The sequence below is a fragment of the Panthera leo genome, chromosome A1 (assembly GCF_018350215.1).
Source record: "Panthera leo isolate Ple1 chromosome A1, P.leo_Ple1_pat1.1, whole genome shotgun sequence".
NCBI classification, from domain to species: domain Eukaryota; kingdom Metazoa; phylum Chordata; class Mammalia; order Carnivora; family Felidae; genus Panthera; species Panthera leo.
In genome coordinates, this window is record NC_056679.1 from 157096462 (window position 1) to 157124182 (window position 27721).

Below are 27721 nucleotides of genomic sequence, written 5' to 3' on the forward strand. Positions count from 1 at the left end.
ACAGCTTTGAAAATGCTACCACAGTATTATGTTACAAACTATTCAAGTCGAGGATACGTCTCATCCATCTTCGTATTCTCAGCACCCAGCACATTCAGATGCAAATAGCCAATGAATATTTTGAAAATCAATAATGTGTAAGTTGTGTTTTGGAATACTCAAAGACAACATCATAGCCATATACAGTTGGGAGGAAATATACAAATAAGTGAAAAGCTAAACACGAAGTAAAAGTTAAGACAGTGTTAGAGGAAATAGATCAGTAGACAGAAATAAGAAATGTACTAATTGTTATTTCTGAATGTCTACCAATCCCTAAGTGACCAAGATATTCAGGTGCGTCCGTCTCTGCAGTGTAAGTCTTCTCCCCATTTTAATGATGAGAAAACACAATCATAGAAATTAAATACTTTGCCCAAAGTCACATCACTAGAAAATATCTGACTCCAAACCTCAGGTTGTTTTGTCAATCTATGACACCTCCATCTCACAACTCCAGCCATTAGTAAGCTAATTGTACTACAGAAATTTAGGGAATGGGAAGATCACATCTGCTTGAAACTATGAAGGTAAGAAGCTATGAAGGTATTGGGATTTAAGCTCAAGTACAATATGTAACAACAAGCAAAAAGCTTCCTATCAGAATGGAGTTGGAGTTGCTCTTTACTTGCGTCATTAGGACATAAAGAAGAAGTTGAAGTAGATAGGCACAAACTTAGTAGAAATAATTTTCTTAGAATTAATTTCTTTCTTCTGACATGAAATTTAAAATCTTAGGTTCAGTCTCCAAAACTGACTTGGTTAAAGCCACTATCTGAATTCTTGAGAGCCTATTAAGAGTAACATTTTTCAAGAAATCAAACTTTTCATGTCTTCTGGAAAAGTTCAATTGATTATTAAATGCAAGACAATGAGTTTGAGACTTAAGAGAACTGGTTAAAAAAAAAAAAAAAAAGCCCCAGATTGGAGCTATGTCCTCATTTATGTATGTCAACCATAACCACAGCGGTCACTAGGATGACTGTTGCAAGCCCTACACTCTGTCCTCACCATTCATGTTCATCACAGCCATCTGCTGTGTCTATGACTCCCCATTAAATTTTATTTTATGCTTTTGTGACTTTCTCCCTTATAATTGCCCTTGGTGTGTATATTAAGTTGATTCCACCAATATAAAATTTTTTTTTAACTGTATCCCACATTATTCTAGTAAGATCTGTGGTATTAACTTAAAAGTCTGACTTTTGTGTTTTTTGAAAAAGAAAATCAGCTATCTATGCTACCTACTTACTTACCTATCTACCTACCTATCTATATCTAACTACATATTTTTAAAAATATTCATTTTTGAAAGAGAGAGAGAAAGTGTGCAAGTGGGGGAGGGGCAGAGAGAGACAGAGACAGAATCTGAAGCAGGCTCCAAGCTGTCAGCACAGAGCCCAATGTGGGGCTGGAACCCACGAACTGTGAGATCATGAGCTGAGTTGAAGTTGGACGCTTAACTGACTGAGCCACCCAGGCACCCTATATCTATCTACATCTGATAGAAATACTACCGTAATTATTGGAATAGAGGATTTGGGAACTAAAATGTGAATGTCATATTTCACCCTGTTGAAATTTTAATTATAAATACTGTAATTCACAGAAAAGTCATTCTCTCATGGAAAGTATGCCCATTATGTTAGGAGAAAGTCTAAGTAAAGGAGACGTATATAAACCTTTATTTTAGCTTCTCTTTTTTTATCTTTCAAGGAGAATGCTTTTTAAAAAATGCTTTCATATTTTCATAAACTACCAGTTCTGACTTTTCATGGTAACCAGTAAAGTCAGTCTCTAATTGCAGGCAAAACCTTATAATAAAATGATCACAGGTAATAACTCATTCTTTATGACTATTTTAATTTCAGAATTCTAATTACTGATATGCACTTCTGGAGATATTACTTGGTCACATTTAATGGTTCCCTGGTTTTCAGAGGGATGTTAATATCACATCAGTAGTAAATGTTCCTATTTACACACACAGTAAAAGTGCACACTGAAGGCTGGATTTCCAATTGCAAAGCTACCTCTTGATTATCTGGGGATTTACTGTCCCTCTTAACAATCACTATTAATTAATATTTCCACCACAGATAGGAAAGACAAGATGAAAATTGAAGATTAGATATCTAAATATCTAAGCAAATGTACAATTTGTTATTTGTGAACAGCTCTAGTAAAGGGTATTAAATGAGAAACAATGAATCATTTATTCAACAACTATTCATCGAGCGCTTTCTAAATTCCAGCCACTGTTCACAGCCATGAACAAAGCAAATTCCTTGCTTTCATGGAGCTTAGATTCTAGTGAAGTAGACAGCACACAAATTGTATATATCACATGGTGATCAGCATTTTGGAAAAAATAAAGTAGGGTAAAGGAATAAGGGAGGGTCAGATGGGGAAAAAGAAATTTTTTTTTAAAGTGTGGTTTTAAAAAGTCCTGGGGCGCCTGGGCGGCTCAGTCAGTTAAACATCAGACTCTTGATTTCTGCTCAGGTCACGATTTTACAGTCGTGAGATCAAGCCCTGAGTCGGGCTCCTTGCTGGGTATGGAGCCTGCTTAAGATTCTCCCTTTGCCCCTCCCCCACTTGTGTGCTTGCATGCTCTCTCTCAAATAAAAATAAAAACAAACCAACAAACAAAGTCAGTCCTATGTTAAGGAGAGAAATGGTGCTTGAAAAGATATCTGAATGAAATGAGGGCAGGAGCCACTGGGTATTCTAAGGAAGAGTGTTCCAGACATAGAAAACAGTTGGCTAAAATGAGGCTGTCCATGTGTCAGTTGGGAACTTATTTGAGATCCATCAGCTGTTAGTCAGTAGCACAGGTGTTTGGAAATCATGATTAGATTAGCAGGAACTGTGGCCGATGGTATCTTCTCGATGTGGAAATACTCACCTGAATCAAGATACGCTTTCTATGTGAAAAGTATCTCTCTCCGTATCAAAACGTGATAATTCAAAGCGATGAAGATTAGAATTCAGGTATTATACCACAGCTAATACAGCTACTGGAAAATTAACTTTTCCCATTGCTTGATTTCATCATCTAAATTCTGGTTTCTCAACGTGGGCACTATTGGCGTTTGGGATGGGTAATTCTTTTCTGTGAGGCTGTTCTGTGCATTGTAGGATGTTTAGCAGTATTTCTGGCGTCTACACACTCCACATGTCAGTAGCACCTCCAAGTTGTGACAACCAAAAATGTCTCCGTACGTTGTTAGAGGGCCACTGCTCTAAATAAAAACTGGAAATGGTCTCATATAATTTGTCTTTTCCAAATACTAGTCCAAACACTTTTTCAAGGAAGCTAGAGACACATACATGCAATATATGTCCAGCATGTCTTAAGCAATTTCCAGTGATAAATACTGCAAAATTATCGAAATATAATTTTTCCTGAAAAATTACAGTATTATAGCAATGATTACTTCAAGCCATCCACATGTTGTAAGTTAGTCTGAATATTTTCAATAATAAACAACATGCAGTACTCCTGCCTGTCTAATATAGTGCCTACTCTAGAAGGGAATTTGAAATTGACATTTTACTACAAGCTAGTCACATGCAGAAAACATACAGAGACCGTTTGCCAGTCCCCATCCTCATCCTTCCTCTTCTCAGACCATATTTCTCAGTCATTCCAGCTATGGATTCTCCTTTTTACTCAAACCTCAGCCATTCTAGAGTGACTTTTCATATTGAAGCTATATGATTCCAATCTTTTCAATCTCTGTAATAACATCCACTTCCATTTTAAAAAAATCATTCATTCTCTGTTATTTAATATTCCTATGGTGCATCATTTTTATGCCAGCGGTCGTTTCCTGCACCTTAGCGTATTATATATCTGTTTTTGCCCCACATGAGTAACTCAGTACCTCTTTAAGCCCTCCCTGAACCCTACTCCCTAAAGAATCCACAGAGACCCACTGGAGGCAAAGGGGACTTTACTGAGGATATCACCTGAGACAGAAAAGACAACCAAGGGCTGTGTCCCATGGGCACTCTGCTTTCCCAAAGTCCTTCTGGGTCTTTCTTCCTGCTCCCTTCCCTACATCCTACCTATGATTTTCTCTGGACCAGCTCCTCCCCCAGCTGGGTAGTGACCTTTGCAGGACAGAGATTCCACCAACTTCCACCCTTAGCCAAATCTGCCCACTGCTAAGAATGATTTGCATACTTTCTACTAATTTTTTACATTAGAAAATGTATTTCATGATGTGATTATCTGTTGCTTAAATTTCAGTGTATGTAAAGTTAGATTAGACAACCAAGTTCTTTTTTCATTTGTTTGTATTGTATGTGGCTGCTTTCCCACTGCAATGGCAGCACTGAGTGGTTAAAGAATTGACTGGTTGCAATGGAGACCATATGGCGCACAAAGCCTAAAATATTTACTATCGACCTTTCATAGAAGAAGTTTGCTGACCCCTACGTACCCCGGAGTGATATCGCCATCCAAGTGGCTTGTCAAGGTGTTTCTTCCACATATACAATGTACCCCAGGCCCTAAGAGGAAACCTGCATGGATGGATGATACATGTGTTTCTGTGTGTCCATGTGTCTGTCTTTGTGTATATGTGTATTTTAAGGTATGCAGAGGGGTGTTGTCAGCAGCCGGGTCGCAGCTTGGGGCAGGGACCCAAAATGTGCTCCCTTGCTCCCTACCTCCCACATCAACCCATAAGTACTTGTTAGACATCTTGAACCTCATCATCTGAAAAACTGCAGTTTGTCAATACTAAATTTTGGTTTTATGTTTAAATTTACTTTATTAAAATATAACTATTTTCCCCCTTAGATTTAATTCAGTTTCAAACAACCTATATGAGGCAGTTGAGAACCATCAAAAATGGACAGAGAAACAGTTCCTCAACTATGAAAAAGACCACCTTGGCTATGTAAATCAATGTCTGAAGCTCCTACAGGAGAAGCTGGTAAGTAAACAGCTCCATAGTCATTGTCTGGATGTTGAAAGTTTCACTAGGACATTCACAGTAACCTTCACTGTGTCAGTAATTAACCTTTTCTGGCACCAGAATGGGAATCCAGAGGCCTGCCTTTTGGTTCTGTGTGCTACTCTCCAACTCCGGGAACCCACACTCCTGAGTGTGCTCTACCCATAATAATCTAAAGAGAGGTGTTTTGTTTTTTTTTTTAAATACATATTCTCGGTTCCAACCCAGAGCTGAGGTCCCTGGGGCCTCTCCCGGAGATCTGTGCGCCTAGGCAAGCCTCCTGGAGGACACTTAGACACAGTAAAGCCTGAAAACTTCTGCCATAGACAAGCCAGTTTACCTCTCTGAAGATCCATCCGTCAATCAAAGGTTTTCAAAACTTCTTTTCCAGAGGCAACCTCATAGAGAAACTCCCAGCTTTGGGGCAAGACTACCAGGATGGAGGGGAAATCTGTTGATTGCAGGTACCCCTCACTCCAAGCAGTGCATCCAACCAGCTGCTGGCCCCAATGGGAGAGCAACACAGGCCCATCCGTGTCATCAGTGACTGCCAGCCTTGCTGGTGATTCAAATAAGATGTTTCTGGAATTTCGGTAGAGGGGCTTTGGGCAGCTAGGTTTGTAGACAGCTGACAGAGGCAGGAGTCCAAGAGATGTAGATAACCATTCCAGCTTTATCACTGATAAGGCTATTGAAGTCTGTGTGGTCCAACATGCAGCCAACAGGGCCTGCTAGTTCTCTAGGATTTAGACAGACTCCTCCACCAGTTATAGGCAGCACTAGGTGACCACAGGGTCACCTGCAGGCAGAAGCTTTCCACCACAAGTAAGAAAGAGGCTGGAATCCACTTCCCCGATGCAGGCAGGGCCAAAAATAGGAGGGGGGCGCCTGGGTGGATCGGTCGGTTGGGCCTCCGACTTTGGCCTAGATCATGGTCTGGTGATTCATGAGTTCCAGCCCCGCGTGGGGCTCGGCGCTGACAGCTCAGAACCAGGAGCCTGCTTCTAGATTCTGTGTCTCCTCCTCTCTCTGCCCCTCCCCTGCTCATGCTCTGTCTCTCTCTGTCTCTCAAAAATAAATAAATGTTAAAAAAATAATAATAAAAAATAGGAGGAACAATGGGGCCAAGTCACTGTCACCCAGTTCCTGCTGGCAAGTTCCCTGTGAGAAGGGTAAGAAGGAGCAGAGAAGCTCCTGAGCCTGGGGCATCCATGAAGTCCCCACCTCACTGCAATTAGAATCATCTGGAGAGTTTTTCAACTAGATAAATTCCTGAGGTCCACTGTGGACCAATTAAATCAGTTTCGTGAGGGGTGGGGTGGTGGTAGTGGTTGTGTGATGGTCCAGGTGATATCAATAGATAACAGAGGTCAAGAATCACTATTCTAGCTGAACTCTGTCCACGTGGAGATACGAAGCTCGAGGGAATAGGAATGTGTAACAGGAACATGACCCAGGAGCTTAAAGCAGTGTCTAAAATGCCTCCCTTCAGGCGCCTGGGTGGCTCAGTCAGTTGAGCGTCTGACTTTGGCTCACGTCATGATCTCACAGTTTGTGAGTTCGAGCCCCGTATAGGGCTCTGTGCTGACAGCTCAGGGCCTGGAGCCTGCTTCGGATTCTGTGTCTCCCTCTCTCTCTGCCCCTCCCCTGCTTCCACTCTGTCTCTCTCTCTCTCTCAAAAATAAAGATTAAAAAAATAAATAAAATGCCTTCCTTGACCACAATTCTTTAAACACTAGACTGTAATTCCAACTCCTCAAGGCATTTCAGCAAAACCACAGTCCTTTCTTTTCTTTTTCCTATCACATGCAGAATTCTAGAAACTGCAAACAAGGTCAAGCAAAGGGATGAACTCTCACACGTGTGAACACAGTTTTAGATACAAAGGAACCTGGTTGGAATTTTCATGTTTAATATGGAAAAGTGAACTTGTTGGGGCGCCTGGGTGGCTCAGTTGGTTAAGTGGCTGACTTTGTCTCAGGTCATGATCTCACGGGTGATGAGTTCGAGCCCTGAGTCAGGCTGTGTGCTGACAGCTCAGAACCTGGAGCCTGTTTCAGATTCTGTGCCTCCTTTTCTCTCTGCCCCTTCACTGCTTATGCTCTCGCTCTCACTCTCAAAAAAAAAAAAAAAAAAAAAAAAATAATAATAATAATAATAAATATTTAAAAAAATAAAATAAATAAAAGTGAACTTGTTAAAAACATTCCTTAAGCTGAAGTACATATCCATCTAAGTTTTCTTTTCTGCAGAATTTTATCTCATGATATCTTTTATAGGAAAAGTCTGAAAATAAAATGGAAGAGAAATTACTGAAGCTTTCAAGCAAATTAGAGAATTTCATTAACACAGAGAAACAGGAAGCAGAACTAAGTACAGTAAAGCATATAGAAAATAAACTGTCCAAAAAGATGAACCAACTGGAAAAGCACATCTGGGGTGAATTAGAGAAAATTCAGACTGAATATCAATCAGGTGAGCAGACACCTTTGATTAAGAACACTAGTTCTTGCTTATCCAATTCCTCAGAGTTGTCTACTTGGAGCTCATGGCCATGGATCAGTCTTGTCATTATTGATATCCTTCCGTATTTAATCTCACTTTTCTAACTATCCCATAGAATGTCAGCGTGCCATTGGAAGGTAGATAAACAAGTTCACATTCTTCATTCAGACTGGGCAGTGTCACAAGCTTGCCAACACTGTGAGGTTGTTTTTGTTTGTTTTGTTTTTTGTTTTTTTACGGAGATCATAGAATCATAGAATTGTTAGACTTGGAACGTCCTTGAGATCAAGACCTGACTTGTGGTATGCCATGAAATCAGGACTTGAAATCGAATGCCCCTCATTGAACTGCAGGTAATGAGCCTGGACGGATGTCAGACTGGAGACCTGACCTTTACAAGTGAGAGAGAGAGAGATGAATTAACAGAGTCCGGTATAATGACTGCTTTTCTTCTTAAGGAGGCTAATGGCAGCAGTGTCAAGCTGAGCTAACATCAAAGAGGATTAATTTGAAAGGCTCATCTAATTTGTCAAAGGGAAGGACATGGGATAGGAGCTGGGGAGCAGCCATCTGCCTCCAGTCACAATTCTGAGCAAATTACCAGAACCAGAGGTTCCTTTATTAAAGAAAGTCCCAATTCATTTTCCGTCTTCTAGTTCTCAGAAAAATGCCTGCAAATTCTCTCAAATGTTGATCCTGTACAGAGATGCCTTGAAGGTGTCTTGGGAAGATATTATGGTCTCATTCTCCCCGATGCTTGATGCTCGTAGCATATAAGTAAAATTTGCTGCCTGGAAATCTGACCCACACTGCCCCTATCCCCATCTCCCATTGTCAAACCAAAATAATGAATTATCTGGTCAGGAATCACATTCCAAACTTAACTCGCCCTTGTTTTAGGTCCCTGCTTTCTACTTAAATACCAGAGGTTTCATTATATTCATCCCATTAGTATAACCCCAGGATGAGCCAAAGAGGAATTTGCATTCTGCTTTTTTTCTGCATTTTACTAACTGGAAGTTCTAGGAAAGGGGAATTTCAAATTAATGGTGTGCTCTTTTATGCCTTTAATAAAAATGTGTTGAGAAATGACTATTTGAAAGGCCCAGTGAATAAGAAATGGGCTGTACCCTAAGAAGCTTGCAGTCTGGTGGGTCTGTGGTCATGAGTGACTAGACCTGCATAAAAGAGAAGGTGCTGGCGGTGGGGGGTGCAGGGGGAACAGCTGGTGGCCACTCCTTAGGTCCCTCAACAGGTCATTTTCTGAGAAGTTTTAAAATCTCACCTGTGTTCTTTATCTTCAATTTGGTAAACAAGGATTAAAAAAGAGATCATCCAAATCTCTTATTAAAGCATACAGAGAGAAGAAAATATTTTAAATTTCTCTCTTGAAATATAGAATTATTTAGTTATGCAATACATTTGGGCAAGGAGAAGGAGAGGAATTGAATTAAATTTTCCCGATGAAGCCAGATACAAGCGGAAACACTATCGCTAATATATCTTCATGATATAGAAGAAATGGGTTATTGTACATTTTTACACTGGTCTTAATGGAATTTAATATGCTTTAAATGATGATCAATTATGGCAGAAGCGCTGATTAGCAACTTTTGTTTAAAAAAAAAATTCCAATGCATTGTTTAATTTCAGTATACCTTTTCTCATATCCTCTTCCAGGATTTAAATCAATTCATGACTCTCTCAGCTCCCTCCAACAAATACAGAAAACAAAGATGGATTTAGAGAAATATAAAGTACAGAAAGACCTAAAGAAATTACAGCGTAAGATAGTGGAACTCCAGGAAGTATAAAACTTTTCTGTCATCTTTTTCACCAGCCAATATAGTGGTTTGCTGGCAAAAGTTGGGAAGAAGTTAATATCTCTGGGATGTTGACTGCTTCTTATACCTCTGTATTTCTTACCACCCTTTTCAGGAAACGAATGTGCCAGAAAACCCAATAAAGCAGAGAAGTTTATGATGTCTTCACTAATTTATTAATGAAAAAGTTAAGGAATTTTTTACATACATGCCTTTTCATATTTTTATTTGCCTATAGAAAAGAGCATTCAAATAATGTACATATACAAGTGAAATGGGACTGGTGTAAACATAAAACGAGGGCAGGAACTGTGGCAAATTGGACCACTTACCCTGTCTACAAAGGAATAGCCACCATGCAGTCCTGGTTCATCATTAATATGCATATAATCCATTGGTGCCAAGATTTCATTTTTCAAGAGAAACTAGAAATCTAGTTTTATTTATTTATTTTTTTAACGTTTTATTTATTTTTGAGACAGGGAGAGACAGAGCATGAACGGGGAAGGGTCAGAGAGAGGGAGACACAGAATCTGAAGCAGGCTCCAGGCTCTGAGCTGTCAGCACAGAGCCCGACGTGAGGCTCGAACTCATGGACCGCGAGATCATGACCTGAGCTGAAGTCGGCTGCTTAACCAACTGAGCCACCCAGGCGCCCCTAGAAATCTGGTTTTATATGAAGCCATTTATAAGCATTAGCAACTAGTTCAGAACAGTTCTTACACTAGGAGGGAATATCTGCGGGACAGATACAACTAGCAGGCTATCAAATTGCAACTTTGAATCCAGAGATTCTTGTCTTCTAACAATCCCAATATTTATAGCAAGTCTAACTTATTCATATTTAAATGATTGATTCATTGTACTCATATCAGAAATATGAGCAAGTAAGAGCTAACTATGCAAAATAAGAAAATACACCAGTTTCCATGAAAAATCATCGAACATAATTTGATCTAGGTGCTAAATTCGGGAGTACTTCAAAAACACAAATTAGTTTCCTATAAAATTAAAATATTTCTAATTTTTCTAGACATATATGTTAAATGTAGAGTCTAGTATTAGGCAATAAAATCATTAAAGGTAAAAATAAGCTATGCATGTCTTATACTGTCTGCTGGAAACAAAGACTATTTCCTTTTTTTTTTTAAGTTTATTTTTAGAGAAAGAGCGCATGTACAAGCAGGGAGGGGCAGAGAGAGAGAGGGAAAGAGAGAACCCCAAGCAGACTCCACACTGTCAACACAGAGCCTAATGAGGGGCTCTAGCTCATAAAATCATGAGCTGAGCTGAAATCCAGTCAGATGCTTAACTGACTGAGTGCCCAGATACCCCCAAAGACTAATTCTTAATCACAGAGCTTTCTGTAAATCTGGTAAGAGGACCCTTGCTTCAGACTTAGTCTCCTGCCTTGGTTTAGGGAGAAGTGATAACTTTTCCCCTAAGAAAGTACAAACTTACCTTCCAAATAAAATTTTGACCAGTGCCAACCTATTACATGAAACAGCTCCATTTATTTTTATTAATTTACACAAAGCATCGTGGACTATAGTTCACGGGATTTTCATAGCAGAATTTAAGAGTTTAAAATGCAATAGGAAGTATTCTTTGCAAACAAGTGTCATGCTAAGACATAGGGTCAATACCTCAAGTAATACTAATTAATTCTTATAAGTTGATAAGAAAATAATAATACTGAACAGGCAAGTCACAGAAGAATACAATAATAAATGAAGATATGAAAAGACATTCAACCTATTAAATACAAGTTAAAGGAACCATTTTCATATTGTCATAAATTAAAACAATTGATAATATTGGTTGGCAAGGCTATCGAGAAATGTGCACTCCTATATTATAGGTTAGTCTATAAACTGGTAGAGTGACTAACAGGGCAATTTGGAAACATCTATTAACATTTTAAAATGTATTTATCCTTTGACCCTGAAACTTTAGTATTAGAAATTTATTTTGGAATAAAAAACCTTCCAAAATATGCAAAGATGTATGACGAAGGATGCTCATTACAGCACCATTTGTTATAATAAAACAAAGTGAAAACAACACAAATATTAGGAATTGCCTGACTAAATTAATGATATCACTGATAAAAATGCTATCCAACCCTTAAAAAGAACACAAAAAGAGGGGTGCCTGGATGGCTCAGTTGGTTAATTGTCTGACTTTGGATCGGGTCGTGATCTTGCAGTTCATGGTTTGAGTCCCACGTGGGGCTCAGTGCTGACAGCTCAGAGCCTGGAACCTGCTTTGGATTCTGTGTGTGTGTCTCTCTCTGCCCCTCCCCCACTTGTGTTCTGTCTCTATGTCTCTGTCTCTTAAGGATAAATAAATATTAAAAAAAAAAAAAAAGAACACAAAAAGATATCCAAGATTCACTGTTAGGCAAAAAAAAGTAACTTGAAAAGCAATATGGGTATGATCCCACTTATGTCAAAAAATATTTTTAGGGGCACCTGGGTCACTCAGTTGGTTGGATGTCCAACTTCAGTTCGAGTCATGGTCTTGCAGTTTTTGGGTTTGGCCTGCATCAGGCTCTCTGCTGTCAGCACAGAGCCTGCTTGGGATCCTCTGTTCCCTTCTCTCTCTGCCCCTACCCTGCTTGGCTCTCTCTCTCTCTCTCTCTCTCTCTCAAAAATAAATAAGCATTTAAAAATATATATGTTTTTAAATATGTTAAACAGAATATGCATACTCTCTATGATGCAAAAATGTAGGAATTTACAACAAACTTAGCTGTGAATGGATTATGAAGAACTTTGCTTTCTACATAAGAATTTATTAATGTTTTACATTAATGTTTCCAGTAAAAATATATTTTAAAAACATTCACCACAACAAATACACTACTAGATTGAAAGAGTAATTCTTTGTAGTGAACAAAATAAGTGATTGTAGGAAGGGTTAAATTAGGAATCCAGACAGCCAAGTCATCTCACTCATACCCATTTTTACGCTAGTTTTTTTTTACCTTGTGAGCAAAAATGCTCTAAATTGAAGTTGAAATCATAACTACACTATTATTGTAACGATCCTATAATCAAGCCAAAGGGTTTTCAGAATGGATCTCTCTCACTGGTGGCGACAGGGTAGTACCATGTAGAAATGAATGCAATGCAAGAGGATAGGAGGGGAATCAAGGGGTCTTCTGTAGTATTCTTGCTTGGAATCCCAAGCTGAGGTGTTCACAGGTGTGCATAGATGCTAGATAACCTGAGAGCTATGCCTAGTGAGAAGGTGGATCCAGGTTTTGTAGGGCTTAAAGCTTATACAGTTTTGATTTACTATTTTTTTAAAATTTTTTTTAATGTTTATTTTTGAGACAGGGAGAGACAGAGCATGAACGGGGGAGGGTCAGAGAGAGGGAGACACAGAATCCGAAACAGGCTCTGGGCTCCGAGCTGCCAGCACAGAGCCCGACGCGGGGCTCGAACTCACGGACTGCAAGATCATGACCTGAGTCGAAGTCGGCGGCTTAACCTACTGAGCCACCCAGGCGCCCCTTGATTTACTATTAATGCCCCATCCTGATGAATTGGCACACAAGTCTATAGGAATATTCCTGAAAGCCATGGCTACCTCAGAGCAGCCGCAACTTACCTCCCTACAGAAGTGACTATGAACAACAGAAACATGTCCCTCTAATCCAATGTTTCCCCAACTCAACTTCTCTTTTGCTGGATCCAGACATGCCCATAGCCCCTCCCGGGGTACCTGACATCAAGGGAAGGGGGAGTTGAGATGATGATCTTAATCACTGGCCTTATTGTAGTTACAGTGTCTCATTTCTTCATATTTTACAACCTTGTAAACACATTTTTAGGGCTAAGTAAGGGAGGCACCCTGGAGCTTAAGAGCCACCGTTTTCAACAAATTCACCTCTGCTCAGGGACCAGTGGAACCCTGGGACTCTTTTCCTTTGCATCTATTTTGCCACGGATCCACGAAGATGACAAGGACGAACAATCCCCCTAGAGAACCTCAGTATACACTTTATTCTCTGTAAAGCAGCAACTCTTAATCCCTTGGGAAATGTCAGACTTCTCTCCCACAAATACAGGAGAATGTTTGAACATCACAGAGTCTGCAATCCAGATCCGCCCTGTGGACCTGGGGCATATGTTAAGTTATCTCTGAGGGTTCTCAATTTAGGCACAAACACCACCTAAACAGGTTTGGATGGCCCAAGGGTACTGCTGCCTCCCAGTGTTTCCTGCCATTTCCTTCCTCTTGTGCAACCTGCTTTTAGGGGTAAAAATCATATGAAATTATTTACACTGAGGACTAAATGGTAATGTTCCAAGTACTTTGCTTGGTGAAGGACAAATGCCTCACCTTATGCTACATGGGTTAACACCTTCTCAGCCCCATGGTGGGGGGACATGCTCACCACCTGATAGGCAGGAGAGCAATAAGGCCCTAGGTCAAAAAAAAAAAAAAAAAATCCCCAGAGTTCACTGGACATTAGCAGCTTCCCCATCTTCTACAGAAACTTACCAAATGTCTTCTCACTTCTATCGGTATGATAGCAGCAAGTAACACCCAAAAACATCGAGGGAAAACTATAATATATACACGTGCATACATATCTGTGTTTTTTACCTTTGGAAGGTAAGGATCTCCAAACCCATGTGAGATACTACTTTTCATATCTTTGAAGTCTCCATTCATTCATGTGCTAGGCACTGGGGATACCATGTTGAGTAAACTAAACATGGACCCTGCTCTTAGAGAACTTATGATCTAGTGGAAAAGACCAATAATTAAACTTTCCAGTACATGGGTAAGGAAAGGGTGTGATGGAGCACCTGAAAGAGGCATTTAGGAAAAGTTGGGGAATCAGGCAGAGGGATCTTCCAGAAGAAAGGATATCTAAACTGAGACCTCTGGAGTATAAGCAGACGTTAGCCTAGGGAAAGGGGGATAATTGGTAGAGATGGGGGCTCGGAGATAGAGCAGCCTGGGCACACACCTGGAGGCTAAGAGACTAGAACACGGCAGGAACTGCAAGATACATTGTATGTGGTGGGAGGTGGGAGAGAAGGTTTGAGATGTAAATAATGAAAAGGAAGACTGGAGAGATTAGGGGGAGTAGGGTGTCTGATCACAGAGGACTTTATAACTCGTGTTGAGGAACTTGGGCTTGATCTTCGGGGTCCAGAATAGCTTTGAAGGATTTTAATGTTGTTTTTTTTTTTTTTTAAGTTTATTTATTTTGAGAAAGCAGTGTGTGAGAGGGGAGAGAGAGAGAGAGACATGGAGAGAAAATCCCAAGCAGGCTGCACGCAGTCAGCACAGAGACGGATGGGGGGCCAAACTCATGAACCATGAGATCGTGACCTGAGCTGAAATAAGTCAGACGCTCAACTGACCGAGCCACCCAGGTGCCCCTGAAGGATTTTGAATAGGCAAGTGACTTTACCAGATTTGCATTTTAGAGAGATCCCCCTAGCTTTAGTGTGGAGAATAGATTACAGATACAGTGTGAGAAGCAAATCTGGATGGGAAAGGGGAGAGATAAAGGAGAAGAGTGGAGATAATTAGCTCAGGTTTAAACTAATTGATTTTGAAGTATCTATGGGATGTCCAGGTGGAGGTATCCAGTGGCGAGTGAGAAAGAGGACCTGGAGCATGAGAGAGATCTAAACTGAAGCTCTGGCATGGAAATAGTCATTGGACTTCATGGGTGAGGGAGGAAGAGACAGCCTGGAGTTGGGACGGGGGGAGTGGAGGACATGAAGCGTTCAGTGAGAAACAGAGACCAGGGGAAACCCTTGAGGACACCTAACACTGAGGGGACAGGCAGAGGAGGAATCTAGAAGTTCCTAGGTGAGCATCTGAAGACAGTGACAGCAAAGTAGGAGAGGGAACATCATCTCTTGAGGATTTCAGTCTTCTCGGTGAGTTCCTGCTGGCAGATGGTGTCAACTTGAAGTTCTTTCAGTAATGATTTCAGACCAAGCATTAGATCCCCACCTATTGAAGAGAACCCTGTCCAAAAGTGGGTTCATTACACAATGCAGTAGGAAAACAGTTGTCAATGCTTTCCTGACTACCCTTCCAGGCATGAAATAAATGTGTTGAACCTTCTCAGATGCAGAGAGGGTGGTAAGCCCTCCCAGAGAGAGGCAGGATTATTATCAGGAAAAATATTAGACTGTTTTGGCCCCTACCCAGTTTGGCATTTTCCTCTCCAGGAGATTAGAGTCACACTCATTTGTGGTAAAGTTGTTATTTCAGATCTTTCCCTTAGTATACAGTCATGAAATATTCTAACTTCAAAGACTAAATTTTCCATAAACCCATTCCTTGGTTCTGTAACTTCATTTTCAGAAGGTATTTACACATGTGACTAACGTTGTGACTAAAAAATGACTGATGTGTTCAGCAGTACGTCAGAAACCAGGTCCTCTTTTACAGTCCCAAAGACACAAACTGAGGAAACAGAAAAATAATCCAAACATCTATGCTAGGTCTTGAGGGGTTTTGAGGTTTGACAGACCTTAGTTTAAAACCAGAGTCCCACCAGTCACTATCTGTGTGACTTTGGATCTGTTGTCTAACTTTGGAGTCTTAGTTTCCTCACTTAAAATGAGGACAAGACTACACCTACCTTGTAGGTTATTGGAAGAATTAGAAAAACATTTGTTGAGCTATTACCAGTTGTCAGAGACTTCTCTAAGCACTTTACCTGGATTAATTCATTTAATCCTCCAAAGAGATGTCTATTATTAAGATGCAGAGAAATTAGGTAATTTTTGTGAGGTTATACCACTCATGAGAGGTACAGCCAGAATTTGAACTCATTAGTCCAGAGAAGAGCTCTATTGTTTCTCTATATGTAGACCATCTAATGTGGTATTACATACATAGTAGGTACTGTACTTAATAAATGGTACCGATTACTAATAATAAACAGAGCTTTTGATTTTGATGGGAAAGACAAGTCCCATGGTACTCTTTCATCCAATTCTGATTCAGAGTAGTATCTAAAAATACTTGAGTTTATAAAGGTCCTTGCACTATGTGTGAGAAGAAATACCTTGGCTAGCAATAATTCCAGCAATGGACGAAAGCAGAAAGAAGTACAAAATATAGATTTCTCCTGGAACAAAATTATAATGAGGAAGTATTTCTCTACTTTAAAAGCACTTCTTTCTACGGTCTCTGGGGAGGGAGGCTAACATAATGAAGAAACATTATGGACATTGACTGGAGGCAGGCAAGGTGCTGATGCCAACATCCTGTGAAGTAGATTTCCTCTGTAGGTTCTGGCCACCAAAGCCTACCCAAGAGCCATTACTGTCAGGTAAAAGTCATTAGTATCCAACAGATGTTTCTCCAAAAAAGTAATGCACCGCTTTCACAAGGGAGACACTCAGGGATGGACTTCAGGTGGGTGGGGCCCATATGGAGACATGTGAATGGGGGTGGACAAAACCTACTTCTGCAACTCAGAACAACTCCATATTGAGGAATCTATCTAGTCCTTATGCCTAAATTCCACTGCTGAGCACTTAAAGGCTTTTACATATTCACAAAACCAACACAAAACCCTCAAAAAGGAACAAAAACACACCCAGGAACTTTTATCAACTATCTCCTCTGCAGGGATTAGTTGGTAAGTAAAAGAGGTCTTTAAAAACTAAGAAGTGCTAGATAACTAAGACATGAGAGGGCTGAAAGGAAGTTGATGGAAGAGAGATTAACACCAAGGAGAAAACCAAGTGATTTTATCAAGGACTAACTGAAACAATTAGCTCACTGTGGCCTCTCTATTGAACTTTCTATTAAGTTCAAAATCTAACAAGGGTGGAGCACTCCCTATCATTGCATAGGTTTAAATTTGTGAATAAAGGTAAGGGAAAAATAAGTTTGCCAAGTTAGTCTTTTGGAGGAGGTTCCTTCTAAGGTTCTTTCTAGAATTCAGATAGTGGCACTAGGTAAATGGCAGCCTCAGCATACTATCTGGTAGGGTAACTGTGTCAGTCGCAAAGATACATACCTCAAGTCTTTGAGGTGTCACCAATTTCTTTTTTTAAATATAATTTACTGCCACGTTGGCTAACGTCCAGTGTATACAGTGTGCTCTTGGTTTTGGGGGTAGGTTCCCGTGATTCATCGCTTACAACACTCAGCGCTCATCCCAACAAGTGCCCTCCTCAATGCCCATCATCCATTTTCTCCTCTCTCCCGAGGTGTCACCAATTGTTAAAAAAATTGAACAGTAGTATTGGAATTGATCTTGGGAGCCTGATTCTATGTGCTTAAGAATATAGAGAAAAGCTGAGCTTTCTTTCTTCTTTTTGTCTGTAAAATTAGCATCTACTGTAAAAAATGATGTGAGAATTAAATGAGGTAATAATGGTGTAAAGAGTTTGGCAAATCATTTAATCTACCCCTGCCTCTAAGTCCTTGGTTGCTGAAGCCCTGGTGGGTAATGATCACCACCCCAGAAGCACAGAATGCTCCTCTGCGGAAGCAAAAGATGGTGCCAAGATGCTCTGTAATGCTGGATCTTATTTGGCTTCGTTAGAAGCTACGTGACTTGCATAAAATCTTATTGCTGCCTACATATTTCCCCATGTTCACAAAGTACTCACCATTGCTTACTGTAAATCTGGTTCTAGTGAGTTAATAAATTATTCTGAGCCTAGTCCTTGGACAGAGAAGCCTTCCAGCCACATATAAATAGCACTTGTTCTGAGGCACTACGGGGCTGGCCTCAGGCAATTCAGAAACAAATACTGAAGCTGCTTATAACAATATAAATTTGCCTTCTCAGCAGTGTATTTTCACTCTAATTTCCTTCTTTGCACACGAAAAATCTTCTGCTCCGTCTGGCTTTTCTCTTGTGCCCAGAGATACATAACTCTGCCTGCAAAGATAGAACCTATAACCATCTTTTTTTTTTTTTTTTTTTCCTCACACCACCTGACTTTTTAGGCTAATTTCCAAACTTCTGAAGACAGCAAATAATCCTTTTCTAAAAACTATTTGGACACTATTTCTTGATCTATTAAACAGAATTAAGATTAGGACTTTGTAAACTACTATATAGTGATTTTCCCCCCAAAATTCCTGAATGATATTAACTGTGTGGCATATTTTTTCACAGAGAAAGCAACAACCATATTTTGTATGATTAAAGGAGAAGAAATGACATTTAAAAAGGCAGGGTCTTAGAAACTCAAGTTATTTAAGAGTCAGATAATCAATGTGCTTATTTTATTTAATGTGGGTGCTCTTTCTGTATGAAGCGTATTTGGTATGTAGAAGTCACATGTAATTACACTCAACCATTCACGGATGCTGGCTTCCATTAAAATATTCTCTGAGCGTAGGTTTGCTTTCCTGCTCAGTCTTAATACTTGGAACTGATTACCTACTTTTCTACAGCAGAGGCCTCTTTGGAAGGGGGGGGTTCTACCCTAAGATTGGTAAGCACAGGAGGGGCCCCCTGTTTAGTGGAAATCAGAGGTGCTGCTTCACAGGTGCTGCACCAAGCAATTGATTTCAGTATTTTGCTCCAGCTCACTTTAGACCTGGAAAACTTTGGTGACCTTAGAACAACATATTGCTGCCATTAGAAATCTAGCTGAAGGCCCTGACTTCACAAATTTACATAAAAATTAAAGGTCAAGACATAAGTTTACCAGTTACATACCCATTCAGTAGTGAAACCGAGAATGAAATGTACCACTGAGGTTCTGGGAGTATAGTTTAATGCAGTTCTTTTAAAGAGGATGAGAGTGAAGTACCTGGTCAGCTACATTGGTGATACTGTACTCTAAGCAGCATGTTGAGTGAGAATAGTTCAGAAACTATTATAGAAATAAACAGCCACACATTCTTAAGAGTCAAATTCTTATGATGTTTATATTTTCACAGTAACCATTTTTAATAACTCATCATCTTTATCTGATGACCCCTTTTATGACAATTAAGATGGTAATCCCCAATTTCAGTGATCTAGTAAAATTCAGATTCAAAGGAATGCAAATTCATTTTAACAATAAACACAATGGGCAATGTACTAATTTTCTCTGCTGTCATAACAAATTACCACAAACTTAGTGGCTTTAAAACAACATAAATTTATTTCCTTACAGTTCTGTAAGTCACATGTCCAACACGGGTCTCAGCAGGTTACAATCGAGGTCCCAGAAGGGCTGCATCCCTTTCTGGGAACTCCAGTGGAGAAAGTTTCCTTGCTTCTTCCAGTTTCTAGAGCCTGCCCTTAGTCCAAGGATGGACCCACCTTCCTCCATCTTCAAAGCCAGCAATGTTGAATCTCTGACCTTCCATTGTCATTCTTTGAAAGGCTCTCCACTTTTAACGACTTCTGTGATTAAACTGGGTCCACTCAATAATCCAGTATAATCTCTCTGTCTCAAGGTCTATACCCTCAAACACATTTGCATAGCCCCTTTACCACATATTCACAAGTTCTGGTGATTACGGCATGACACCTTTGGGGACCATTATTCTGCCTACATATAAGCAGAAACAGCAAGATAAACATTTTTTTATTGTCCATCTTCCAGAAAAATCCATGTAATTTAAATGTTTCTTATGATAGGTACTATATACAGGGGAAGTATGTAGCCCAAATGAACTTTTGTACTGATTCAAACTCAGGAGAGATCATGGCATGCAAATTATTTCAAAACTGGAGTGATGTCATATGAAACCCAATTTTCATGGGATACTCCAATTTTAATTATCCCTCTCCTGGCATCATTTCCCTTCACTAAAACAAATAGGTATTTTCAATTCTAAGTCCAAAATAGAAAGAAAAAAAAAAAGAATTTCAAATGTTTCATAAGAGCTGTTTGTTAAAGAGACCCTATTCTTAAGTTTCTCTGAAGCATTTTGAGGTCTAAATATAATTTAGCATTCATTTTAAAAATTCTAGTTGTATAGGGTTTTAAAACACTGCTATCCAAAAAGTTCTTATTCTAATCAGCCAAAAAGAGAAAAAACCCATTATTATATGGCAAAGGGACAGCTAGACACATTGAGCGGACTTTCAGTGCAATAGGTCTTAAGTGACTCTATTTTCTAAACCAAAAATAAGGTATAAACTCTAAATAAGGGCATTTTCTGACTTTTTACCTTCTCTGTATAAAAAGTCTTAAAAAACAAATATATGGGAAGACTACTGTACTTGTATCTGATACACAAATATATTTTTCTAGTGGAAAACACAATAAAACAAAAAGACCTCTCCTGAAATTGACGGTCAGTTTACAACCGACCCCTGCATGCTACACCTTATAACAAGTAACATGGGAGTCTGAGAAGCTTTCTATCCACTAGCAACTGAAGTGGAAGAAAGAAGACCTGTAGAGAGACAAGGGTCAACTTTGCCAAAACAGTTTCCACATTTTTTAAAGTGTGCAAAAATGGGAATAGATCTACAAGCCCTTCTCACTCATACATTAAATATACTTCATTTTTGTGTCCATATAAAATGTCCCAAAACAAGTATCAAATGTTCTATGAAGCAAGCAAACATGGAGGTTTTCATATTCATATATTACATATCAATAATATTACTTAATGTTCATCTAATGTTTCATGTTAGTTTAGATAACTGTACCTTTAATCCCCTGTCCAATTCTGTTCTGTGTAGATTCCTAACTTAAAGGAAGTTTGTCAACTCATTTTGTAAGTGAAGAAAGAGTACAGCATTTTAAACTAAAGTTTATATTTTTTATCCTGACTAGAAATTAGTGCAAGGGACATTTCTAGAAATATGACAAGTGATCTCAAACAAATAGATTGTGTTTTGAAACTTTAATTATAAGTCAAAATATATTTTTTCTACAGAAAATGATCACCAGATACCAAGCTGGTCTATAAACACCTAATTAAACAATAATAGCCAAATGGTAGATAAAAATTAGCAGAAAATGCACTATAATTCTCAAATAATGAAACACTATGAATGCTAAATGACACTTCAGGAAATAACTTTTTATGTAATTTCTCTAAACTTACATATAAAATGAAGGGAAATTTCAGCTACCTTAAAGTTCCTAGACTCTGATAACACTGATTCCATTTCAGGTTTCCTTTGCTTTAAGCATGCTGTTTAGCACTATTCTCTTTACTTACTAGGATTACATGACAATGTTAAAACACTTAGCATAGGTCTGGTATGCAGTAAGCGCTATAAAAAATCATACGTTTATTATTTGAGACTCACGATAACTGGGCAGTAACCTGAAGAGAAGGTAACAAAAGAGAGGATGTGTATACATCCATGCAAAAAGAATTACCTGAGATGGTATTAACTATCATCTTTTCGAACCTTCCATTCTAGAAAACCTGGGTCTGAGGTCACTGAAGGCCAGAACTAGGCAACTTAGTCAAAAGGTCACTTAGTCAAAAGGTCACAGGCCTGGAGGAAAGGCTGACCAAATCCACCCTGTAGATGAAAGTAACCTTGTGAAGCAAGTGACACCCCAGAAAGTGGATAGAAAATAAGAAATGACTTCTAAGCATTTAACCAGATGGATCCAGCCCATTTTGGGATAAGGGCTAAAGTACTTTCCAGAGGAAGCAAGAGGGCATGGGCACCAGAGATCATCTCGTGCTCACCTCTGGCTAAGTCTGTGGGCCAGGCTGTTAAAAGCACTGAATCATCGGTTGTTAGGGTAAAGAAGAGATGAGCAGAGACTGGCAAGTGCCTGATCCTATTAAAGAAAAAGTAAGGGAAGAATCATCATTGCAGTAATCCAGTGGTTCGAAACCTGAATGAACATTAGAATCTCTTAGGCATGCCTTTATAATGCAGAGTCCTAGGCCCTTCTCCTTAAAGATTCTGATTGCATAGGTCTGAATAATGAGAACACTTAGCTAAATTTGGGAATTCATCAAATTACAGTCAGTTCAATAGATTAGATTAACCTTTGGAGTAAAATTTAATTACAGAACATTGTCAATTTATATTATTTCACAAAATAACACGCAAAGCTGACTTAAAAAAACTACACACATGAATTGTACAACCACACATTTTCATAAAACAAATAATATATGTAAATGTCTGAAAACATCTTTTAAAACCACAAATCCAAAGTAAGCAACATACAGCTTCTTCAGATATATAAAAGGTTTTCTGAAAAAATAAAATAGGTAAATGTGCTCTCAAGTTTTAAAATTTGAAACTTAGAAATTATATCTGATTTTAATACTGTAAAGAAAATAAGACACTAGGTTTTTTTTCATTTCAGAAACTTCAAGTCTTTTCATCATAATTGAAGGAACTGCATGATCGATTAAACATTGTCAGCATTGTTTTCCAAAACTCTCCATTAATTTTTTTAATGCAGCCATACACCTGAGTGCTCTGAATTACACAAACATACCCAATGGCAGTCTAAGACTCACCAACATTTACATTATGCTTCTTCAACAGAATCTGAGATGAGCCACTAGTAAAACAGACTATAAGATTATTTAGATGTGATGATGAATTGGTCTGCTGAACTCCAGAGGTCACAGAAGGAATTACATCTTTGAATTTACTTTTTAACAAATAAAATTCAGCGTTGTGCTAATCTGCTTTTGCATATTATTTGGAAAATGGCTATTAAGGCTTTATTGTAGAGGGGTACAAAAAATATCCTATTGTGCCTAATGCAAGATGGAGAAAAGAATGGTTTACAAATTACTGATGACCACCTAAGGGAATCCTGTTTTTTCCTTTCATTATGGATTTCTCAAAATCAAAGATATTTTTCAAATTAAAGTTACATTAAGAGTTTTCAGAAAATTAAATCCCTAGCTTAAGAACTTAAATGTCTTCAGATTCAAAATAGGAATGGGTGATTATAATTCTGGTTTTTTTTTTGTTTGTTTGTTTGTTTTTAAATGTTGCTTTGGGGAAAGTTTTGATTCATTGATTCATTCTTTCTAACAGCTTTTTCTTTGTTTGTTTACTATAAAATAATGCATTGTTACTGTGAGGACAATTTCTGATTCAATTCCAATGCTCTTGTATCTCCATGAGTTTTGGCATTGTTTACCAGCACCTACGGGAAATCACATACAGAAATATTAGTATTTTGTTTATTCACAATAACAATAATTAAATCCATGGAAGCCAAGTATGCCAAAAGGCAGCAGCCAATATCAAACAACACAAGAAAAAGGGACTACGTGAAATCCTTCCAGTCATTTTTGCTGAAATAAATTGTTCAGCCAAAGCCAACATCAAAGATAAGCACAATTTATTCAAATGCTCAATTAGTAAAGATGCAATATTTTGATTGTTACCATTGTCAGCGCTGTATAAAACTGAAGGTTTCATTTGGTGGTTTTGTTCACAATGCTGTTATCTCTAAACCCTTACCCAAAAAGACCATTTTATACACAGAACCGTGCAAGTGATATTCCTCTCCTTTAAAACCACAGTTTAGAATCGAGGTTCTAGATTCTAGGCTGTATCAAGAAACTTTGCAAGGTTTTCTTTCACCAATTCTACAAACTAGAAGATTTAATTTCGGTTGTTCATTTGACTACTAAAACTTTTGGTTGTTCTGTTTTCAAACACTGTGAAGGGTTTGAGATTTTGATCTATTTGCAAGCTAACAAGTTAGCCGTGGATACTGCCAAAAGACATGGCTCTCCTGGGTCAGAGACAAAAGTTTTTATCAATCATGGTACAATAAACCGCATGAACATCAAGACATTTACATTTGTTTCCCTTAGCCCCTAAGACTCACAGGGGTGACATGTAGGGATGCACATAGTTTCCCACATACATGCTGGATCACATTACAAGAAAAAAATCCTGAGCCTAGGAGACTTGAATCTTTTATTTTTGTTATTAATTTTTTTTAATGTTTATTTATTTATTTTGAGAGACAGAAAGAACATGAGCAGGGAAGGGACAGAGAGAGAGAGACAGGGAGGGAGAGAATCCCAAGCAGGCTCCATGCAGAGTCCAACATGGGGCTCAGTCTCATGACCATGAGATCATGACCTGAGCCAAAATCAAGAGTCAGAAGCTTAACCGACTGAGCCACCCACACATCCCGAGACTTGAATCTTTTATGATGGGCAATAAATAGGCCTACCCTCTGGTCTGTAGGACACTTATGTCAGTCTCCCAAGGCTGTCACTATAAAAACATCCTTGAAAAGATGGTCTGGAACAAAGAGCAGTCAGGCCATCTGCTCACAGGATGTTTAGAAATACAAGAACATCATGGAGAACTCCCAGCATTCATACAAGTTCTACCTTTTTGGTTTGCAATAGGATAATTATAATGCGTTTCTCCAAGCATTGTTTTTATTAATATTTCTTTAAGATTATAAGTTTCACTGAAAGGCAAACAGTATTTCAAATGCTGTAAGTATTTAAAAAGCTTCTCATTTATATTCATTGTATTTTGTAAATTACAGGCTCAAGTTATGAGAAAACAATGTATGTTTTAATATACTCTACCTTTTTTTTTTCTTAACGTTTATTCATTTTTGAGAGACAGAGTGCGAGCAGGGGAGGGGCAGAGACAGAGTGAAACACAGAATCTGAAGCAGGCTCCAGGCTCTGAGCTATCAGCACAGAGCCTGACAAGGGGCTCGAACCCACGAACCGTGAGATCATGACCTGAGCTGAAGTCGGATGCTTAACCAACTGAGCCACCCAGGTGCCCCCTTTTTATTTATTTATTTATTTATTTATTTATTTATTTATTATACTCTACCTTTTTAAAAAGAATTTTAGATATACAAACAAATATGTTTATACATTTAGATACTAGTGCCATGCTATGAGGAGTAGAAACTGTCACATGTATCTTACAGAAAAAACAAGAAGTAAAATAGTATTTCCAAAGATAATATGAAGATCCCATTAAATTCTGCTAACGTTCAAACTTACCCTATTTGCCTCCAGGGCAATGCTTATAAAATATACTATAACCAGCACCTAGCACCTTCATCAATACTTTCTTATTCTGCATGACACATTAGGAGAATCTATTTCCTACAGGTTAAATCAGTGGCTCTCAACGAGGGGCAATTACTGGTATCATCTGGCGTTTCTAAAGATATTTTTAGTTGTCACAAGTTGGGTAAAGGGAGGAAGGCAGTGTTACTGGCATCTAGCATTTAGGGTGGTTAGGGATGTTGCTCAATAGCCTACAACGCCCAGGACATGAACCCTCACCCCTCCTCCAACAAAGGTCCGAAATGAAATATTGTGAATAAAATTAATGCCTTACATCAATAAGCTCGTAGTCATTTTTGGCATGTAAGTGTCTCAGCAGGTACCAACGTGCAGTTGATACAATAGACTTGGGAAACCCCGGTTGATGATACACCACTCTTTCCAAAAGTCGCCGTGTCTCTCTGAAAAAGAGTTCAAAGCATCTAAATTAACACAAGATATTTCATTTACTAGTCTCACACATATTATCTTTCTCATTCTTTTGCACACATGGTACTGATTACTTCATGATTTTTTTCATAGAATAAAGGTAATAATAATAGCTAACATTTATTAAGTGTTTATTACATGTTGGGTACTATGCTAAGTGGTTTACACATGTGGTCACATTTAATATATTCAACTTGTAAGGTTAGGTTGCTGTTACTATTCCCACTTTGCATATAAGAAAAGTATGGCTCATTCCAAATAGAAGAGGGGAAAGGCTCCTATTTTATGAGCACTTCTGATTAGAGCATCCTCTAATTTTTTTTGAAAACAGATGGAAAACAATTAAAATACAAAATACAAAGATAATTTACACAAGACTAAAAGTGTATTACATCAGGCTTTTTAGTATATGCTTTAAAAGGATGTATACAATATGTGAACACATGTAATAGAACAGGGTGGTTTACAGTTGTGTTCTAAGTTTTTCTTTCCTAATTTACTAGCATCTGTGACTCCAAAGACTTCCGTATTTGTAGAAACAACACAAATTGTAACTTCAGAAGTTTTGAATAGGAGGATCTTATAAGAAGTAACTGGTTTGAGGTAGAAAGTAAAGAACCTGTCTTGAAGATGCTTCTACATAGAAATCACCATATAATAAGCACACACTTTTTTCTTTGAGCCTGTGCTGATTCGGGCTGATTTTTGGTGGTGATCACGTTGTGGGATGTGCTAACAGATTACAGGCAGGTGGAGACTAAGGCCTTTAAGTAATCTACACTGAGCTTCAGCAGAAAGAGTTCATGAGGAAGTATAAATTATAGGCTAAAACATTTCTTGGTGAAATTTGCCATATAAAAAAATGACCAAGAATAAATAAATCATAAATGATGCTGGAACTGGTGAGGAGCCATTAGTCTTAGTTCTTCCTTCACTCCTATTTTGGGATGTTGATGTGCCCTTTGCCACATATTTATATGTATGAAGCTCTATATCTTCACTACCTATCTTGTTCTAGTAACGTATGCTCCTAAATGGCTGTCTTACCTACAGTTGCTTTGTATTATGTGTGATATCCATTAGAGAGAGATATTATTCTCAGAATTTCAAAATATTCTTGCTTGTTTTTTCATCCATATGGACTTTTAAGTAGTTTTCTTCAAATTTATTTCTGACCCCATCCACACCCTCCAATAAAAAGATCACCAAAATTATTATATTTTAATCTCAGAAGCTTCAAGCTTTTCTAGATATAAGAACCACACTATTATAACATGTCTCTATCTTTTAAATATTCATCAGTTTTTCACAGCTTATTGCCTTGCATGAACTTGGGTCTTTTTGGTTTCTAGAATCCACATTACAATGTTGGTGCATCCTAAGACAGCAAAACTCCCAGCCCTTCTTTACTTGAAATCCTGTCATGCCCAACCTCTCATACTGTATGTACCAAACGATTTTTTGTAAAACAAATGTAAGACTTTATTTTCTTTATATGGTACTAGAACACCTTTCCCAAAGTAGTAACAAATATATGAATAACACCAAGTTTGTTAGACTAACTTTAAATCTGTTTCCTAGAAGGACTGAAAGTGAAGAAACATTTCCAAGAAAAAAAGGGAACAACGATTTTTCATACCTTGCCCCCATTTTGCGGTTGAATTGTAACAAAGCTTGTAAAAAGACAGCCAATGGACAAAAGCAAAGTTTCAAGGCCTCAGTTGTAGCTTCTTGAACCAAAGATGACCAATGATTATTGGGAATATTAGCCTGCAAAAATATAAGACACATATTAAATCAAAACTTTCCAGATGTTTACCTTAAAAGGATGCAATTCAACTCTCATTTATTGAGTGCCTACTTGTCCAAGTCACCATGTAAATGCTACAGGGACCATGATTCTACAAAATGATTAAGATCTGATTTCTGTCCTTAAATAGCTACAGAACAGGGCAGACTAGAATAAAGGAA

At 38.4% G+C, this 27721-nt stretch overlaps 2 protein-coding genes across 7 annotated transcripts in view; one reads left to right on the forward strand and one right to left on the reverse strand.

Moving 5' to 3' along the window:
- The window catches only part of FAM81B (family with sequence similarity 81 member B), a 57481-nt gene extending 47987 nt beyond the window's left edge, over positions 1-9494 (forward strand). For all 4 annotated transcript variants that reach the window (XM_042943739.1, XM_042943748.1, XM_042943758.1 and 1 more), the window contains 3 exons: positions 4853-4988; positions 7289-7484; positions 9195-9494. In XM_042943739.1, the coding sequence (XP_042799673.1) occupies positions 4853-4988; positions 7289-7484; positions 9195-9328 (466 nt within the window). In that variant the 3' untranslated portion in view covers positions 9329-9494. The remainder of the gene's footprint in view (positions 1-4852; positions 4989-7288; positions 7485-9194) is intronic.
- Positions 9495-19215: 9721 nt separating this feature from the next.
- The window catches only part of TTC37 (tetratricopeptide repeat domain 37), a 112177-nt gene continuing 103671 nt past the window's right edge, over positions 19216-27721 (reverse strand). For all 3 annotated transcript variants that reach the window (XM_042943792.1, XM_042943801.1, XM_042943781.1), the window contains exons 41-43: positions 27390-27520; positions 25596-25722; positions 19216-23400 (exon numbers count right to left, since the gene is read on the reverse strand). In XM_042943792.1, coding sequence (XP_042799726.1) covers positions 23326-23400; positions 25596-25722; positions 27390-27520 — 333 coding nt within the window. In that variant the 3' untranslated portion in view covers positions 19216-23325. The remainder of the gene's footprint in view (positions 23401-25595; positions 25723-27389; positions 27521-27721) is intronic.